General features: G+C 38.1%; 1 protein-coding gene across 2 annotated transcripts in view; it reads right to left on the bottom strand.

Annotated features, from left to right (window-relative positions):
* unc5ca (unc-5 netrin receptor Ca) overlaps positions 1 to 19,540 on the bottom strand; it is a 250,217-nt gene that overhangs the window by 21,942 nt on the left and 208,735 nt on the right. The window contains exons 11-18 of one of the 2 annotated variants that reach the window (XM_042487542.1): positions 17,864 to 17,999; positions 17,070 to 17,157; positions 13,095 to 13,263; positions 9,639 to 9,872; positions 7,698 to 7,847; positions 6,613 to 6,777; positions 2,363 to 2,541; positions 1,281 to 1,420 (exon numbers count right to left, since the gene is read on the bottom strand). In XM_042487542.1, the coding sequence (XP_042343476.1) occupies positions 1,408 to 1,420; positions 2,363 to 2,541; positions 6,613 to 6,777; positions 7,698 to 7,847; positions 9,639 to 9,872; positions 13,095 to 13,263; positions 17,070 to 17,157; positions 17,864 to 17,999 (1,134 nt within the window). In that variant the 3' untranslated portion in view covers positions 1,281 to 1,407. Of the gene's footprint in view, positions 1 to 1,280; positions 1,421 to 2,362; positions 2,542 to 6,612; positions 6,778 to 7,697; positions 7,848 to 9,638; positions 9,873 to 13,094; positions 13,264 to 17,069; positions 17,158 to 17,863; positions 18,000 to 19,540 lie in introns of those variants that run through there. The other variant, XM_042487541.1, reaches the window with a different exon arrangement.

Here is a 19,540-nt window from a genome sequence, read left to right as displayed (position 1 = left end):
AGACCTGTTGTATACAGTGTGTAGACGTATTAAAATTTAATAAAATTATTCTTGATTAAAAAATCATAGTATAGTTTGTAACAAAAAGATGATGTAAAAGTATCATATATAACACGGAATTGAAAAAGTCATATAGCCTGCCTTAAAAAAGTCAGAGTGCAGTTGGAATTAAATGTTTTAAATAGTCATAGTATATCATGCAAATCACGTTTAAAAGTATTATTTAAAATGTGTCTTCAAAAGTCATAGCAATGGCAAATGAGATAAATAATCAAAGTACAGTGTTTTATAAAAATGTTTAACAAAACTACAGTTGTTTTTAATAAAAAATTAGACAAAAAGTCAAAGTAAAATATTTCATAAAAATATAATTAACAAGTTATAGCAAAGTATGCCAAAATGAATTCCATAAAAATTCTGAGGATATAGCCTTTTTTATCACTGTATGTATTTTTTTGAAAGTCAAATTGAAAGTAAGATATCGGTATATTGTATCTATATCCTGTGCTGTAACTCGTGTTTATACTTGGAAAATTATGAAAAGGAATCCATTCCTACCGTGCAAGGGTTAGGTGGTGACAAATGACCCCCTTTTGTTTACTATTAATGCTTTAGAAGTTAAATGAAATGAATGTTTACATAGCATGACTGCTCATGTTTAAATGTCCTAAAAGCGCCTGATATTAGAGGACAGAAGAAGAAATACTTCTAAAAACACGTCCTCGTTTAGGTCGTAACATTAAATACACTGTAATTAATAAAGCACTCTCGGCAAAATTTTAATGTGGTAGGTGAATACTTTTCAGAAAATCTGCTCTTATGTATTTTCAAATGTTTAATTTAAATCATCTTAAATAAATAGAGAAGAAAATGCATACTGAACTTTAATTGGAGCACAAAAATGTGCCAACAAGTCCACAGGGAGAACAGTTTTCATAAGAACAGTAAATACTAAAACTGTCGACAGTCAAGTACACAATGGTTACAGAGGAAAAATCTGACACCGAAATATCTGTGACAAAGATCTCAATGCTGCTTTAAAGTGAAAGAGCCATCAAAATTGAGTCCCTTGAGGATAAAGTTGAGACTTTGTGTTCCTCTGTAAATCCTGTGATTGTACTGTTGGCACATTCTGGTACTGTTTAAACACAACCACAGACAGGTACATCAGTCCTCTGCTCCTCTCTGTCTCTGCAGTTTCCTTTTGCCTTTTTGTAAAAACATCCAATAAGCTATTTTCATCACTTTCTTTATTACTCTTGTTTCTTTCTTTCCCACTTTCTGTCTCAGCTTCTGTCTGTCTGCAGTATGTGATAAGGGGTGTCCTGCTGTTAGATGAAGTCCATAGCCAAGATCCACCTTTTCTCTTGTGTGTCTCTGTTTGTGTGCGAGTTTCCACAATTTCCTTTACCAGTTGTCTCTGTACAATAGACCAGAACGTTCACAATCACATGTTTGTTTGTCTCTGTGAAATTGTGCAGAGCTCAGGTTTATTTATATATACACAAAGTTATATGAGGAGAGACGGCTGTGACGGCAAAGCATGAGTCATACTTTGAACTCACAGACATGACGTGGCTGTTAGAGGAGCAGAGAGGATAAAAGATTGTATTTCCATGTATCATGCTCCTTTTGAAGCAGCTTTTAGTGGAAATATGGAGGTAAACAATTTGGCTTTGTGTCAATTTTTCACCCACGGATTGAGAATATTTGGCGCCCACATAAACGGACTACACCATGAGCTGGCTGACTGTTAGGACAATGAGGAGCACACGTGCCCAATTATCCTCTGACGATCTGCTGGTAAATGAACCTCTGGACTGAATCACTGAAACACACGTGTGAGGAGGGAGATATTCAGGATGCAACCTGTGTGATTCAGATGCAAATGGACAATTGTGTTTTCAGTCTCACTCTACGGGGATGCACGTTCAAAATAATGTGTCTTGAAATTAAGTGAGTGGATTTTTCTGTGCACTGAGTAGAAATGTTTTAACTGTTTTTCTACAAGAAAAGATGCACGTATTTGTCAATGTGATTTGGTATTTTGGATGTGTTATTGTTATTGTATAGTCCTAAGGAAATAAAATCAGAATATGAAAATGAGACATCCTCATTTCAGTTGAACTGCACCATCTAATTTAATCTGCCAGGACTCAAGTCATATTTGAATTAACAGAAACTGACTTTTCTCTTCTGTTGTTGAAGAGGTGAGACAGGCCACCTTGATGAGCTGCCATCCTGATGGAAAAGAGTTTTGTTTTTTGTTTTTTTTCTAACTGAATGATGTTCCCAACCAAGCACAACGCCCGAGGGAAGCAGAGGAATTAAATGATAAATACTGTGTGTCTGTGTGCATCACCTGTCAAGGTTGAGTTTGTGGGCCAGCATCCTCCAGTCATTGCCTCTGGTCTGTGGTGCATCTAGACTGCCACACAGCTTCTGTCTGATGGATAAAGGAATGCGGAAGGCATTGGGTCCCACTAAGGTTGTGATATTACTGGCAGGGTCCATCAGGGACGTATCTATGCATTGGACCTCCTGGTAAGACAAAAAAAGGTCAATTGTTAGTTAAAGGAGGAGTGTGTAGGATTTAGTGGCATCTAGTAGTAAGGATTGCAGATTGCAGCCAAGCCTAAACTCTTGGTTAGAGTTCCTTTAATGTTCAATGTTCAGTAGGTTTTTACATGGAGCTGACCAGGTGATTGAAAATGGTAAAAGCTCACATAAGACATTACACATTAATGTTTCTTCAATCCTGATCAGCTTGTTGCAGACAGGCCATAAGGACAGCACCAGCTAATGTGTGTTTATCTGTGATAACTCAAGATCCCCATGTTCAGGAAGTTTTTACCAGGTGCTGAATTATCTACAGAGGTCCCTTCTTCCACAAAACAAACGTCCAGATGACCAAAACTGGTAACAACAATGAATAAAGAAATGAAATCAGTGTTTTCACAATGCTGCTTGGCTTGTTCAGAAGGGCTGCTAACTCTAGCCACCAAAAATAAAAAAAGAACGTAAATCGGCCTATCTAGATCCAGCATTTAATTTGTCCATTTTGTGTTATTGTAGAAACCTGGTGGCACAACATAGCAGACTCTGTGAAAGAGGACCAGAAACACAATCCTTATTTTCAGGTGCTTATACACTAACAAAAAACATACTCATTCTAACATATTCCATTTCTACTTATATATTCTCCTAAACCCTACACTAGACCTTTACCTTTAGGAAAATTGACTAGTTATTTCAATTTCTTTTAACAGTTTAAGTTGTGGTAAAATTAGGTTTTTTTGCATATTGTTGTGTATGTTAGAACTTCTGCAGCAGAGACACAGAGAACAGGGATGGATCTATGGGCAATATATTAGAGCCTTAAAAGTAAAATATATCTTAATCACAACGTGCATCCATGTAGCAACATTGGCCAAGTTAAATCAGCCATGTTTCTTTTTTAAATGTGTCTCCAAGTTGGTCCTTCAGGCAAAGATTCTGCTTGTCTGTCTGCTGCTTGCCATTGGTGTGAACAACTACAAATAAGCCTCCTAATTAATACAAGAGTGAACCAAACACAAAGATCTGCCTCCAAACACTCTCTCTCCTCTCTGTGTCGATCTCTGTCTCTTCCTAAACCTTCATCCCATTAATCTGCCACTCCTGGGCTGAAAGGAGGCAGCGGCCTAATGAATGTGGCTTGGCAGAGGGAAACAAGAACTGCCACTGCTGATGTGAATGATTACTATTTACTGCGTCTACTTAGTCCCATTTTACAGCAGAAAGCTCTATGCTGCTGGAGATTGAATGACTGATGCAATGGGACATCGTTTTTCTGTTCAAATAATAAATGCTTTAAACCTGCTTTACTTTTCCTTGTTCAACAGGCAAAACACTGCTGGCTGGCTGTTGGTCTATGGCATTTTATTAACGCATACACAAAGAGACTCACTGAATATTGCTTTAGCTATTCAGCTCAGATTACCATACTTGCCAAACATCCCATTTGATCATAGTAATTATTTTCTAAGACTAGGTATGGTAAAAAAAAAAAAAAAAAAGGATTACAACTGATCACTTAATAAAATATTTCATGTTGTGACAAAACTGTCATTTCCCTAATAGAAATATTAAGTTTTACTGTGTACTTGTTACACAACCACAGATCTTTTGGTTTAAGGTACAATAGAGCACAGAATCACGTTAAGAAGTGAAGGAGAAATGCAAAATAGAACATTTCCACTATGGTTTTTCTTTAACTGTGTGATTATTTTCATCTTTGACAATTTAATAACTGCATGATAGGAGGCACAACGGCAAATCATCACAACCTCTTTAACTAGATCTGCACTTTACAGGCACATTATTAATATGAGCTGATAAATCACTCTGTGCTCTGTTGTCTGACCCCTTTAGACTTGCTGACAAAATACGGGAGAAAATGCACCCACTATCACAATTATGGCCATATTTGAATTTAGCACTCTGAACTACTCTGGCTGCTTCTTGAGTTGAGGTCAAACGTAAACAGGGTAATTGTCTGCATTAGTAAACTTAAATGTGAGCTTTGGGTAGGAGGATGATGTGCACCCTTGTACCCCACAGCAGATATTAGCCAGTATGAGCTCATCACAAAAATATCAAAGACAGAGGACCATTTTTAATGATCTTTAGTTCACTGTCTAAAATGCATGGCGCAAGTGCATTTAGGGTGTGTCCAACCAATTTTGCTAGTTAAATGGTGCATAAGCCGTTAAGTAAGGTGCAAAGGGGAAAAGGGTTTTATTTATTCCATTAATTAATAGCAATTAAGTTTGGGCATAACATGAATTCAACAATCAGAGTGTCATCTCCCTTTCACTTTAAAAGCCCAGTGCACCTGGTGAACTGTTATTTACATGATGGATTGGCAAACTGGAGAAGCAAAACCACTTTTCTGCAGAGAGTAATACAGTAAGAGTGGGAGTGTCACTACAGTGAATATCTTGAGACATTTATGCATCAAAACTAAAAACAGTATTTATATACTTGACACAGGAAACAAACCCTAAACTTTTAGCTTCTGAAATAATTATGTGCAAATGCACACAGTGTCTCTCTTAATGGGAAGTTGAACAGCAGCTCTGCTCTCTGCTACGCTTACATTTCAGTAACGTAACTAATATTTCTCTCATTAATAATGTATTATTCCACCCTCCTTCAACCCATCCATGCATCCCTGTGTGTGTAATAAGCAGAGTGTAAGTGCATTGTGAACCTGCCTATTTAGGTGCATCTCACCACTCTACTATCTGAATAATGTGCCCTTTAAATGGCAGGAAAACAATGCACCACTCGGACTTAAGACCAAGTTTTTGTTGGTCAGTGGCGCAATCGCTTTCTGCTGCCACAAGATAGCAATCCGCAAACAATGCACCTGACAACACCTCATTTTTAGAGATGCAAGATGAGCGCAATTTGTTTCTTACAAAATGTGGACACTGGCAATGAAAATAACAACTGCGTGGGTCTGAAACTAGCAATGACATTTGTGTTGCTGTTTGCCACTTTATGCTGGGTGTAAGATAGGGCCCATGTATATGCTGACTAATAAGTAACATGAAATTTCCAAACAGAAATGCCAAGTATGGGCATACGTTTTAGAAAAATTTTAAACTGAGTCCCTATTGTGTTATCTTTCCACCTGATCCAACTAAAACATTTTTAAACACTTTATAATGTCCCCTTCAGTATATATCTTAATCATAACAAAAGAAATGAGCTAATCCTGATTAAAAATGTTTTTTTTCAACTCTAAAATAGGTCTCAGAAATCCAGGATCTGTTAGGCTCTTGACTTTTATGCATACACTTTGATAAATACACACAAACAAACACTAGTGCATAACAATGGACAGGATGACATAAAAGCGGTGCCAGGATGGCTGAAACAGCAGGATGTATCAACATCATTAACTGGAGCTACCTTGAAACTAAACTCCACATTCTGACACTGGTTCAGCAACCAGTCCTGTGTTCAAACCTCCCGACTGCTGCAGCTGTTCCTCTATATTACGTCAAAAATCAACTTACCTGGTTAAATGAGGGTTAAAAAATTCTAAAGTGCAACGCTATCACCCATGAACGCCTAGAGAGAATTCAAAGCAGTGACATTCCAGAGGAACTGTCTGACCTCCGACCGAAACTGTTCACACACGGACAGACAGACAGACAGACAGACAGACAGACAGACAGACAGACACACACACACACACACACAGTGACTCTGTGGTTACATGGACTAGCAAAATCAAAGACAAGTTATTCCTCTCGTGTTACGTGACCTCTAGCCCCAGTATGAATGATTGAACAGAGTCACAGAACCATAGCAGGAGCTCTGACTGTCTGACAGATAGAGAAAAACTTAGTGACTTTAGGACCTTTAATACGGGAATGTAGAAGCTTTTCTCTCTCTCTCTCTCCGACTGTGTTCACTTCTCTTCAGTATGTGTCACTTAATCCCTCAGTGTGTCCTCAGACAGTGTGAGATAAAGCTGCATTCCGCAATTTTGTTAGCCAACACTCAATAAACAGCGCGCTTTTTCTCCTGTATGCATGTGGATTCCTAAAAACTTACCTCCTCCAATGTGTTGCTGAGCTGAAAGATCTGTCCTTCTCCTTCCACCTGCCGTACACACAGTTTGCAGCTGATCTCTGTGGTGGCTGGGCTCAGTCTCTCCAGGGTGAAGGTACAGTGAAGAGTTCTCTGACTACCACTCCACACCTGGTAGAATGGGATCTCCTGGAAAACATATATAATATGCATATTTTGAAAAACTAAATTTCAGGCGGGTAACATAGGGGGTAAAACATATTTGAACTGTGCCCATGATTTGATAAAATATGAATTACTGCATCCTTAGAAATATGGAGTTTGTCACTTTTTAAGTTAACTTCTGTAATTGAAGAGAATTCATCAAAGTGAATTATGGTGAAGATATTTTAATCTGTATCAAAGATTATATAGAGAGACATCTCATGGCAAAATAAAACAAGAATCACAACATTACATTTTTCCTCCTTACCAATAGCGCTATTTATCAATCTAGATTGTTTTGAGTCGCAGAGTGTTGGAAATATCAGCAATAAAGATGTCTGCCTTCTTGTCTGCATTTGGCTTGTGGCACCCAAAGAGCCCAAAGAATACATTTGAAAAACTCAACAGCAATGCAGAAATTATGACCTGGCTACTTAGGATAATCCACTGCTTTGTTGTGAGCAGTTTCATGAAGGAACTGTTTTCTTTCTACCAGATTACGCACACCAATTGTATCAATGTGCAAAGGGAAGCTTTTATTGGTAGCTCACCTAGCACCATTGAGCTAAGCCAAGCTCAGCCAAGTAGGGCATTATTAATATTTACAACAGACACTGTCACAAGCACGAGCCTCGCATCCATGAGTATTTGCATGCTCACTTCTGTGCAGTGATACCGTTGGTAGGTAGTTTAGTGTGGTGTAGTAACAGGCGAAAGACCATGCTACAAGTGTGGCACAAATATACCAAATATGCATTAGCACAAAGGAATACCTTAGTTTATCCTTGTCTAGCTACTATAGGTAGTACTACAGTACTATATATAGTATTTGTGCATGTGAAGGTTTGTTATACTGTCTGTGTTGCGTCCAGTACCTTTAATGTATACGGAAATATCCCTCTCACCTGATACTTTGCAATGAGTTTGCTCTTCCAGTGTGTGTGTGGCACATCATGGATTGACAGTCTCAGATTGTGTGTGCTGTCTTTAAAATTCAGAGTCTTTGGCTCATCCAGAAGCTTCCCTCCCATCTGGGTCTCCATCTGAAGAACCTCCTACATTAAACCACACACACACACACACACACACACACACACACACACACACACACACAAATAAAACCAAAACTTATTTCAAATTTCCTTCTCAACTTTGCTTCCATTTTGCTCAGTGAACCACTTATTATCATACAGCATTAGAGACTGCAGAAAGCCTTTAATTTATCTTGCATAATAACTGCCGACAATGGCGTCCTGAATGTTGCCTTGAAGTACACAGCACCATGAAACACATGAAAGTCCTCATTAAGATATCATCAGAGAGCTCAGTAGTTGTATTCCCCGGATTTAAGCAAAGCTTAGCTTTGCTAACTGCACTCAGCTGAAGAGAGACATTTAGATGCTCAATAAAAACCTTGATTAATAATGCACCACCAAGTCAAAGTACTGCTGTTGTAAGATGTGGAAAATGAAACAAATCTTTAAAGTAAGACAGTAAAATTAAATTACTTCTATTGACTTTAGAGGATGACCTTAATGCATCATATTACTTATGGACAAAAAATACAGAGAAAAGTAATAACTAAATGATTATTCAGTTATTTGATATTGGGTTTTTTCATCAGCTTTCTCTTTTTTCCAGCATGACAAAACAGCAATCACAACTTTTCCTTGTGCAATATTCTCAAAATTTTAAGAAAACTGTAACTACTGCCTCATTCAGGACAGTCAGAAACTGATCCATGTTACGGGAAAATTTTATGAACCAAAGAAAGCAGTACATTTCACAATGCTGTGCTGCAGTTGTTACAATAATACACTGCACACACATTGTCCTGTGGGGATTTTTGCTCATCCTTTTCAAATTGACTTCTGTATATCAAGTGGGCCTACACCAAAAGAGTACTATGAAAGTACCTTTGCCCAACAGATGCAAAATGATAAACACACACATATTGATAACACCAACATATTAACAGGATTGTGAACTGTACACATAAACTTAAATGAATAAATGAACACACACCCACACAAATGCTCATACTGATATAAGAATGAGTAATCAGTATCATTTTTGATGCCTCCTACAACTTTTTTAAAATAATCAATTTCTCCTTCCCATCATCCTCCTACAGCTCTACAGAAGATATACAGCAGAGACTTCCCCTTTGAAACGCAACCGATCAATTATACTACACGCAGTCTCCATCATTAAAATGTCCACCTCTGAACTTTGTTTTCAAGCTACAATTGCTTGTTTGAAATGGTAAAACTGGGTGTGTGTTGATGTTTGTGTGAGTGTGTATGTGGCTGTGTGTCACACTGACACTTGACTTATCATTGCATGCATAATTACTAATGTTAATCTCCCGTATCAGATGGTCCCACAGTGCTTTGAATTTGTTTAAATTCTAAAGCGTCGTTATTCTGACATTGCTTGACCCTGTTTTGTTTACCGCTTTTCAGCTCACTTCCAGAAGACTAGAGGTGAGAAAACTTCTGTTTATGACTCTAGACAATCACTTCTATTCAAGCCATAATACATTGTATTTCAAATGCAAATTACAAGGGAACTGTTTAAGCATGGGGGTCCAAAAGAGAACAAAATTCCTCCCAGGACTAAAGAACATAACAAAAGACTCAGCCTGAAATACTGTATAATAAGAAAATAAACACACATCTCTTTCTTATATTCACTGTTATTGAACAAAATGGAAAAGCTGGGCAATTGTGCATGCTGTAGGTTCATACTGTATGTAGCCTATATGTGTGTGTACATATAGGTTAGTTAGTCCATTAGAAAATAACTAATAATTGGGTTTGATTCATTTAGTTTCAATACTTTACCTTGAGTGCATCCTGTGTGTCATCAAGACAATAGACCCTGATGTGATAGTCCAAAGTTGTGCAGGATACGGGTCCAAAAACAGCCAGTTTGAGCCTTTTGGCGGCTGCCTTGCAGATTGACTGGCCCACCAGGCAGTAAGTCCCCAGTGTCTCTGTTAAGATGTGACATGCCTCCGAGTCCATCTGCACATAGCAGGGGGTGGTGAAGTTTTCCTCTCCCACTACAACCACATCCTGAAGGAACCACACACACACACACACACAAACACACACACACACACACACACACACACACACACACACACACACAAAGTTACACAGTTTTAGACTTCCAGAGTGTCCTGCTGGGTCTATGATGGGTGGCTGAAACTGGCATGTTGTAAATTTACCATGTGAGCTGTCACTGAAGAGATCTAGGGCTTTATTCAAGACAGACTACCATACTTTCAAAATCATCTCTATGTCCAATTACTGCTCTATTATAAGTATTTATTATTATATATTTATGATTGGCCTCATCTGTCTTTTGATCTGATGCCTTTTACAGCGATGATTTGATGCTGTCAAAGCTCTACAGTTTGTCCAACTGTTTCACATTAAATCAAAGACATAATTTATTAGGTTTGTGAGAACAGCATCTCTGATTAAACAATACACCATCATCAACAAAGTGACAAGTATGACATAACAACATTCTCGTGCTGATGGAGAAACAGTGAAAATGTAGACTATTATGAAATTATAAAGTGAGCCATACTCAATCTTACCAACCCTCCATTTTCCTGGTTAGACTCATGTTTTTTATTGCCCTCTCCATGTTTCCTCCCAATGTCACAATCTTCCCATTTTTCACTCTATTCATGACAAATTTTCAGAACTTTTTTCACTTTTTGTTATCACAAGCTGTTTCTGGCACTATAAAGCATATATCAGCACAAGACTCTACTTGCAAGTCTACTGTTTCCACTCAGACAAAAATACAGCTTCACCAAATGTCGTTTCTTGGCATGCATGTGACGCAGAAAAAAAGCTGCTTGCAACTTGTCAGAGACAGAGCAAAACCTAGAGAACGCTAAGGGGAAGAAATACTCAAGCAAATTTCATACATCCTAGAAAGACAAATTTCAACTTCAAGTATTACAGGAAAGGGGCATGCATTTGTAAAAACTGCTGTATTCATTTTTCTGTTGAGCAAGGGGGTTGCCCAGTGAAGTCAAATGAATAAATTAAAATGATAAATATTATTTCATGCCAAAGATTTACACAAGTTTACGCCAGAGGGTGCAAATTATTCTGTGTTATTTTCTGAGAATTAAAATGAAAAAAATATTTATTAATTATTTTATTTTCATCCTTAAAAATGACAGGAATTCAGATAAACTAAGTTTCTAGAACTAAAAATCGTGTCCCTGCTTTGATTTTGAAATCCTCCATGTGTTTGAGGTCTGAAAGTTGGCAAGTTTGGCCACACTCCAGGTTATTTTGTTTTTCCCCTGTATTTGGGAACAGCCTTTATTTGTGTGTACAGACTGCTTTTAGTGAGACCTGGGCAATATTTGAATACTGTCTTTATTTGAGAATTTACAGGGATTAAGCCACATCCTGTCTGTTAACATGACACAACTGGACCTGTGGTTGTAGCAATTTCAATAAATGCAAACAACTCCTGAATAAACAGGCTGTGATTTCTAACTGATGCCTTCCTTTGTTACTATAAACAGGTGTTTTTCAATGAAATGTCAGCACTGTTGTGTGAAGAGCTGTGCCACTATTTAGAAATCATTGTTGAGCAAAATAAATCCTACTGTAATTTTTAAATTTGAATTATTTTGGCTGTGAATCCTTTTAATAAGGCAATAAACAGTGTGTGACTCATCTTGTCCATCCAGTATTTCATCTTAGAAAACTACATAGTGGATTTTTCATTCACCATATTCTCTGTTCTGTGATTTATGTTGAGACACTGAATTGAAATGTAAATGCATGTCTGGTTGTACATGTGACTTCTGAGACTAAATCAAGGTGTCCATTAGGAGAATGATAGCACTTGTTTGGAGCTGCTGTCTGTGAAGTGTGTCCAATCCCGCTGTGATTATCTATTGGCTGTTGCTCATATCATTTCTACAGCTTTCTGTCGCAGCCAGAGTTATGGTAAATCCATACAGCTCTCTGGGTTGGGTGAGGATGCACCGGCTCACCGTGCTCTTTTCATTAAGTACTGAGTCTTTATTTAGCTGTGCACATATCCACGTTTGCATGTGTGACTGTGAGTGCATGTCTGTGGATACAAACATGCTGCAGCATGCATCTGTCCTACACGCACCTGTGATACAAATATTGAGTTTTGAAGCACAGCTCATGGGGAGCTCTGTTCCTATAGATGAGCGTGCCGAATCAATACAAAGAGGTTGGAAAGCAATATGGTATGAATCTGTTATTACTGGTAATCACAACCGTGGCTGCTCCCCCCTGATGTGAGGGGAATTCAATTACCTTCTTTTCCCTGTTTTGGGGAAAAGTTTCTGATGGGAAATGGATGTTCTACTGAAATAAGAGAAAAACAAATCGACTTCCTGATGAAATTCCACTTTTCATTTTTCTCGTCTTTACCCACTCTGCGCCCAACCCCTTCTGTGTTTCTCTCTCTCCATCTCTCACTCGCACATACACACACAAAGACACACACACAGAATCTTATGCATGGCTAATTGTGCAGAGACATTGTGTTGAGCTGTGATAAGCAACAGAAGACAGCATACGGGGGCCTTGTAGACACAGTGATGCTGCAAGACAGCCTTATCACCCACACCCACACACAAGGATACACGCACGCATTCACACACAAACAGACACACGCGCACATATATAGGCAGTCACGCACACACAGAAGCAGATTGCTGAGGTAGAGACTTCATGCTGAGAGACACGGGAGGAGGGAGAAGGAGAAGTGTAGAAAAAAAGGAGGGATAGAAACATAAGAAGGAAGATGAGAGAAGAGGAGGATGGCAGGAGCATAACAAATTGCTTCTGATAGGAGTCTTCAACCCCCTGCTTGTCTGCTAGCCTGTAGGCACTTCGTGTTTACTGAATTTTCTCTCCTTTCCTTTCTTTTCTCTCCCTCCATCTCTGCATGTGTGTACGTGTAATGCAGGCCATTCTTCTGGGAGAAGACGATAATGTTTGTTTGCACACATATGCTGTGTGAATCATACTGTGTACCTGTCTATGTCTTCATGATATGACTGTATGCAGGTGCATGCTTATTTTGTGTAAATGCATTATATACATTGGATTATTACACTGCAAGATGTGTTTGTGCATCTAGATGTATCTGTTTTATCAGATTTGTCTGCAACAAAGTGGCAGCTATTCTCTCTGCAGGTTCACAAGTTGCACTTTATAGCTCACTAACAACAGAGCAACAAAAACACAAAAGATGCAGTGCTGAGCACTCACCTCCCACTCTCCCATTGCCAGTTGGTTCTTGAGCTGTATCAGCCAGTCTTCCTGGACATTGTCAGCACAGTGGTGGATGGTGAGGATCACTGGTCTGGTCAGCAGGGCTCCTGGAGGTCCACAACTCACCACTGGGCTCAGCACTGTCTGGATGTCCTCTACCGGGGGTCTGGAAAAGACAGATAACAGCGAGGTGAGATGATTCTTTAGAAAAGACCGACACAAGGGCTGCACTGTTGGCTACCTTTTAATGGGAGTCTCAACTGCAGAAAGCTGTACTGATTTCACTCCTGGGCTGTGTTATTTTTCATAATGTTCATGTATGGAAAAACCCAGCTGGCTTAATAAAGAAGGCAGGTGGACAGTTAGGTTAAAGTGAGCCAGACTAGACTAGATTTGATGAGAATATCAGAGAACATAACAGATAAGAGCAGAGCAGCAGAAAAATTCAATCAGAGGATGATAAGTGCGGTCAGCAGGGCTGCAGTTGGGCCTCAGCTGGAGTCAGTAGTTCAATAAATGAGTACTGGTCACAAGCTCTCCTGCTTTTAGCGTAAATTCAAACCCTGTCTCCTAGAAATTACTTTGTATGTTACTAGACTGCTCTCTTGATTAGGATGTTGTGGCACTGTAATTGCTGCCATGATCATGTTCACAGACAGTGTTTCATTAAGGTAACAAAACGCTACATTTATGTGGTGTAGAGAGGGTCGTGGGGCAGCAAAGTACAGAACCTTGGGTCACAGAACCCCAGTTTGCGTCAGAGTTTAGGCAGTTTAGGCAACAAAAGCACTTTGGTTAAGGTTAGGGAGGTAAATAATAATAAGGTAAATAATAATACTACTACTACTACTACTAATAATAATAATAAAAGTAATTACGACTCGTCTGAGGCTTAAGCAAAAAAGCACTTTGGTTTAGGTTAGGAAAAAAGTTTGATTTTGTTTCAATGTTCATTTAAAAGGTAATAAGAAAAATAATGATGTAAACTACAAGGTGATATATTCCAAGATAAATAATTTTTGCAGAAAACAACTGAATTAACTTTTCAGTGAACATTTTGCTGATACATTTGATATCAACATTTTTGCAACTAATAACATTTTCTCATTATGTTAACAGAGAACGCAGTTTGCTCTGCATAAGTTTCCTTAAAATGTATTTGCTATTTTTAATCTGTTGTGTATAAACGTAACTTTAAGGAGACAGGGCTGGCAAATTTGCATACAACACTCACTAACAAATGTATGCCGCAGCCCAGGAACAGAATACCACAAACTTGTACTGTCAATTAATATGAGATTATACACAGTGAACCCTCAGTATTTATCATTTCTTAGCATTCTATCATGAGCAAATTAAAAAGTAACATTTTTAAAAAATAGTTAAATATGAAAATAGATATGAACATGTCTGTGTTCTCCTGTGTAATCTACTATCTGGTCATTTTCTTCCCTCATCTTGCAGAAGATATTTATTGACTGGGAAAGAAGCCCATACAGACAGAGGAGATGGATCTTAATTTTAACACAGACTTTTTTTCAGCCCACCTTGTGTCAAGGGGGAACTAATCCTTAGCAGTATTATTGATTTGGCGGTTGGAGCTCATTATTGACTCATGATGAGTTCACATGGGTAGAAGCTAACGGATAAAAACAGTACGACTATAACAGCACCCTTGACTTACTGAATGCAGAGGTCATCCCTTAATGAATTACAGTGTTATTGTTATTTTATTGTAGGTTACCTATCTTTTATCATATAAATAGAGAAAATAGATGCTGTGTTGCTTGCCAAGTGTTGCTGAGGCAAGTCAATGGCGCTATGTGATTTCTGCTAGCCAGATATTGACTGTGAGGAAGACAGAGGACAGAGGAGAGGTTTGACTCTTACAAATACTGTAGTGCACTGCAGGGGGCCTAATTCTTATTGACTTCTTCTGATCGGGGAGAAGTTAGAATGGATGCATTGGATAGAAAACATGAGCCAATTGTCCTAAAGCTCAGGTCATGTAGAAGCTTTAAAGAGTTATTTCATCCACATTATTAAAGAACATATTTCCTCACTTAACCCCCATGGTATTAAGCCAAGCAGATACTACTCCTGTTTTTTGGGCCAGGTTTTTAGATTGCTGATTCTGAACATTTTGCCGCCACCCCCAATACAGTCAAGGTGAAATGAATTTAGTTTGTAGTGCTCACAGCACTAAATAATTGTACTGAAACAAATCAAAAGCAATGTGTCCTTCCAGAAAACAGTTCCCTTGTTACATTGCATAACCCACAAACCTTGCAGCAAATAAATTAAGAAGCACTGCGACAACTGTTGACAGCATCTTCAGTCTATTGTACAGTGTTGCTTTTGGATTATTATTGTTGTTGTTGTTATTATTGATGGGGTCAGGCAATATGGAGAAAATCCAATATCACAATATTTTTTACCGAATACCTCAATATCAATATTGCGCCATATTGCAGGGTTGACTTTTGGTGCTTTAACCAAGCAATTACATAATCAGATTTTTGATAAATAATCATCAGTAATATGACTATAATGACTAAGTAGGTAAAGGCAACTAATAGAACAGCTGCAACAGGAAAATTCAGAAAATTACATCAGTTTACTGTAATGCAACCATTACAAACAGGAAAAGACAACACATATGTTTTGATATGCAGACATCCAAATTCTAAGATGATTAGTCTCATATGAGGATATTGATTTAACATTGATTTATACTGACCATCCCTACTTTTGGTTAACTATTTGTAATATTAACTAATATTAATATTAATTCTTTTTCAAAAAAAAAATCACAGCTATTTAAAAACCAAATAAAAACAAAACATATCAGCACTGGCTAAATACCATTATATAACTGAATGTTTGGCTTTAGAGATGGATTTCAAATATGCCACTTGCTGTTGATATAAATGGTTTAGCTGTGTTTGTGAAAAAAAGGAAGACATACAGAGCACATTACAAGGATACAGACTGACTTATATTATTTAATCTCTTTTGCTCTTAAATGTTAACAATTAACATTTTGGATATCATCTGCCATATAGGTGTGTGCCTGAGGGCAGGTTTTTGAGTTTTGTCATATTGTAGGTATTTCATGTGGTCACTTTAAATAAAGTGCTGATAATTTTCTCCCAAATTTGCAACAACAGGAATATAGACATTTACTTCCTTGTTTCTTATGTCCCACAGAGAGCTTTACCTCACTCATGCACAGGGTTTTGGGGTAAAGGATTATAGTACATGTAACAGGATTACAGTAATCCCAAAAATAACCACTAATCTGTTAGTTACTGTGGAAACGGCAATCTCTTTGCATATGCTGTCAAAAGCTTGGTGTTTGTTTTTGGGATCTATAACATGGCATGAAGTGAGGAGAAAATCTGTTGTTGCATTGCAGTCGACATTAGTTTCACACATCTTACAATAATGGCTGTTATAAGCTCCACATTTGGATAATAGTATTGATTGTGAAATTTGGAAAGCGCTGATTAACTATGTAAATTATGTGGATTACTGTACAGATTATAACGTTAAGTAGGTAATAATTAATGTGTAAAAAATTCCCCTATAATCTTCTCAACTTTAATTCAGGCGCTAATGCAGGAAATCTGTGGTATTAACTGACCTCTGCTGAATGAATCACCACCAGAATGTGTGCATAGATGCACTATACACTATAAATAATAATGATTCATCCATCGCTGTGCATCCTAAGCCCATGTCACACTGTGAAAGTCTCCCCATGCAGCCATACAAACAGGTCTGAGAAGCCGGTGCCCAGGAGAGAGACGGAGAAGTGCAGACAAAGGAAAACAAAGAAACAAGAAGAACATAGAGGGAGATGCAGAGATGAAGAGAAAAATTGGGACAACAGGGAACAACATAGAGAAACATGAAACATGAAAGCCACAGCGAGGAAAATTGAGGGGGGAAAAAAAAGGCAAAACTTACCTCAAGCTGTCCTTCCTGTGCACGGTCACATACATCTCGTACACCCTACCCTGAGGAACAGCACCCGCTGGAACCAACAAACTCACACCTGCAGGAGGGAGGACAGGGGAAGCAGAATGGATGGAGGCAGAAATAATGAGTGCCATCACTGGATTTATTAATTTCACCATGCACAACTGAATTATTGAATGTGCAACCCATAATCACTTTATCTTTATGATTAATTATCGAATAATAATTTTTTAAAGGCAACACGTGCTAAACTTTCTCTTGAATATATCATCAAGCGGATTGTGCTGCAGTGTTTTATAGCTTCTAAGAGCTGCTTCCTATCAGCAGGTTACATAATTCATTATTTCACTCTGCCCACTGCTTTTAAATCCTAACATAAGTCTGCTGAGTTTTTTTTTCTTTTGAAACTAGGTAGTTAGAGAACATCCCAAGGCTGTTTTTTGTATTATGTTGACTGTGCAGTATTAGCTCTAACCTTACTTTATGTGGTCAGCTTTTAATACAGGAAATTAATTTGATTCTACTCAAATCTGATACTTCTTTTTAATCAGGGTCGACTTTGATGGCATTCATTATCTTTAGCGGTTAATGTAAATATCATTAGTTCATGTAATCATTGAAAAATGTGTGCCCTCTCACATCTTTTCACTGACTTGTTATCACTATACCTCTACAATTTACCTCAGGTCCTGTCTGAACACAAACCAACAAATTGCTGCTGCATTGTCATTAGAGAATAACTAGGTTCATGATTAGCTCTTAAACGTGCGCAGAAAGTTTACCAGAGTTGGGTACGATGAGGTGTCCCCCTTGGTTGTTGAAGGATCCGTGAGCGGTACATGAGGGGTCTCGTGTCCGGGCCAGGCTCTGGTTGCGAAGATTCATGGTGTCGCTATTATCCAACAGAGACTGAGTAACCTAGGAATCAAATGACAACAGTCAGAATGACAATACAGTGGAAACTGTTTATAGTCGAACATGACAACATATAAGAAAAAATGTAGTACTATATCTTATTTTACTTTACTCCCATGATACTTTGCGTCGCAGTAACCTGTGTGCTTCCAGTTGGCTACTAAGGCTGGTGCTGCGTGCACATTGACATCACAATGGGAAACAAAGTCATTTTCTCTCTATAAAAAAAAGTTGTCTCCTCAAAGCTTATGGCTGCTAGTGATGGAGACAGAAAATGAATGGGGAAAGCACCTATGGTTAAATCCACCCATATCATTTGGATTGATATTACCTGGTCGTGCAACGCCCCCATAACTAATCAGCTGTGCTTATTCTGAAACAGTCTATAAAATTCAGTAAATAGAAGGGATGAGCAAGGATAAAATTATCTATCTGAAATGGGAGGGGTCTACCCAGTAGTTGTTATTTGAAGCTTTAATATAGGTCAATCAGAAGTTGCTTTATTTATTATTTATTAGAAAACTATTTACAGAACAATATCAGGACTTAGCCTTAGATTATTTTTGATCACAAGGGGAATAGAGACTGAACACAGCTGTCCAAATGGTATTTCGTAAAGAAAGAAGATATATAGTATATAGTGATCAATTTGACTCGGACAGAAATGATCACCATAAGCAGATTCCACTTTAGTCAGAATGACAGTGGTTAACACACACTATACCAGACAGTACTGGATAAGAAGCTGTTCAGCAGAGACTTCATGAACTGGAAGTTTGGAGGTATTACATAGAAAATAAAACATACTAATGAATCGATGTATGGTTTTTCTGGGCAATACAGCAGCAGAGCAGAGGGGCATTCACCAAAATAAAACTTTTTACAGTAATGCTTCTCTATTGTACCTTTTTGACATGAGAAGAATCTGAATAATTTTGTAAAATCCTTGGGACTGCAAAATGAAATTTTAGTAAAGGGGTTACTGAGAATGTAGTCAATGTCATGTCACATTCATACTGCCTGAGACCTATAATGTGGGCAGGCATTGATCGTAACAGTATAGTCCACTGTATACCCTTATTCATAAAATCGATCTGCACCCATGCTCTGTGGAGGCTGAAAGACATTTGAAGAAAGAAAATGTATTTTAATGAAACCAAAAGTTCATGAAGGTCCAGAGAAGTTTCACTGAGCAAGGCCAATCTCTGACTCTATAGGTCTGTGTGTTATTGGAACCTGCTATGCTCTCCTTTGCACTAGAATTTTACTGCATTCATCAGGATGCTTTTATTTTTCTCCTCTTGTTTTTCGGTAACCATTAACTAGAATGCCACAGGGACAATCTGCATCTGCCTGGAAGCGCTGCCATAGGGCTGAGCTGACAGGCTGTGAGAGGAGGCCGGATTTACAATAAGATGTATGAAACCACCTTAGGGTAAGTGGTAAAATATGACCTGCTTTGCATTTCCCTTTCAAAATGTCCACTGTGAGATGTAAAATAAGGACTTAACATTCAGTAGTTTACTCCACCACATCACATGAAG

This window comes from Plectropomus leopardus, chromosome 6, assembly GCF_008729295.1.
Source record: "Plectropomus leopardus isolate mb chromosome 6, YSFRI_Pleo_2.0, whole genome shotgun sequence".
Lineage (NCBI taxonomy): Eukaryota > Metazoa > Chordata > Actinopteri > Perciformes > Serranidae > Plectropomus > Plectropomus leopardus.
This window is presented reverse-complemented; position numbering and strand designations above follow the sequence as displayed.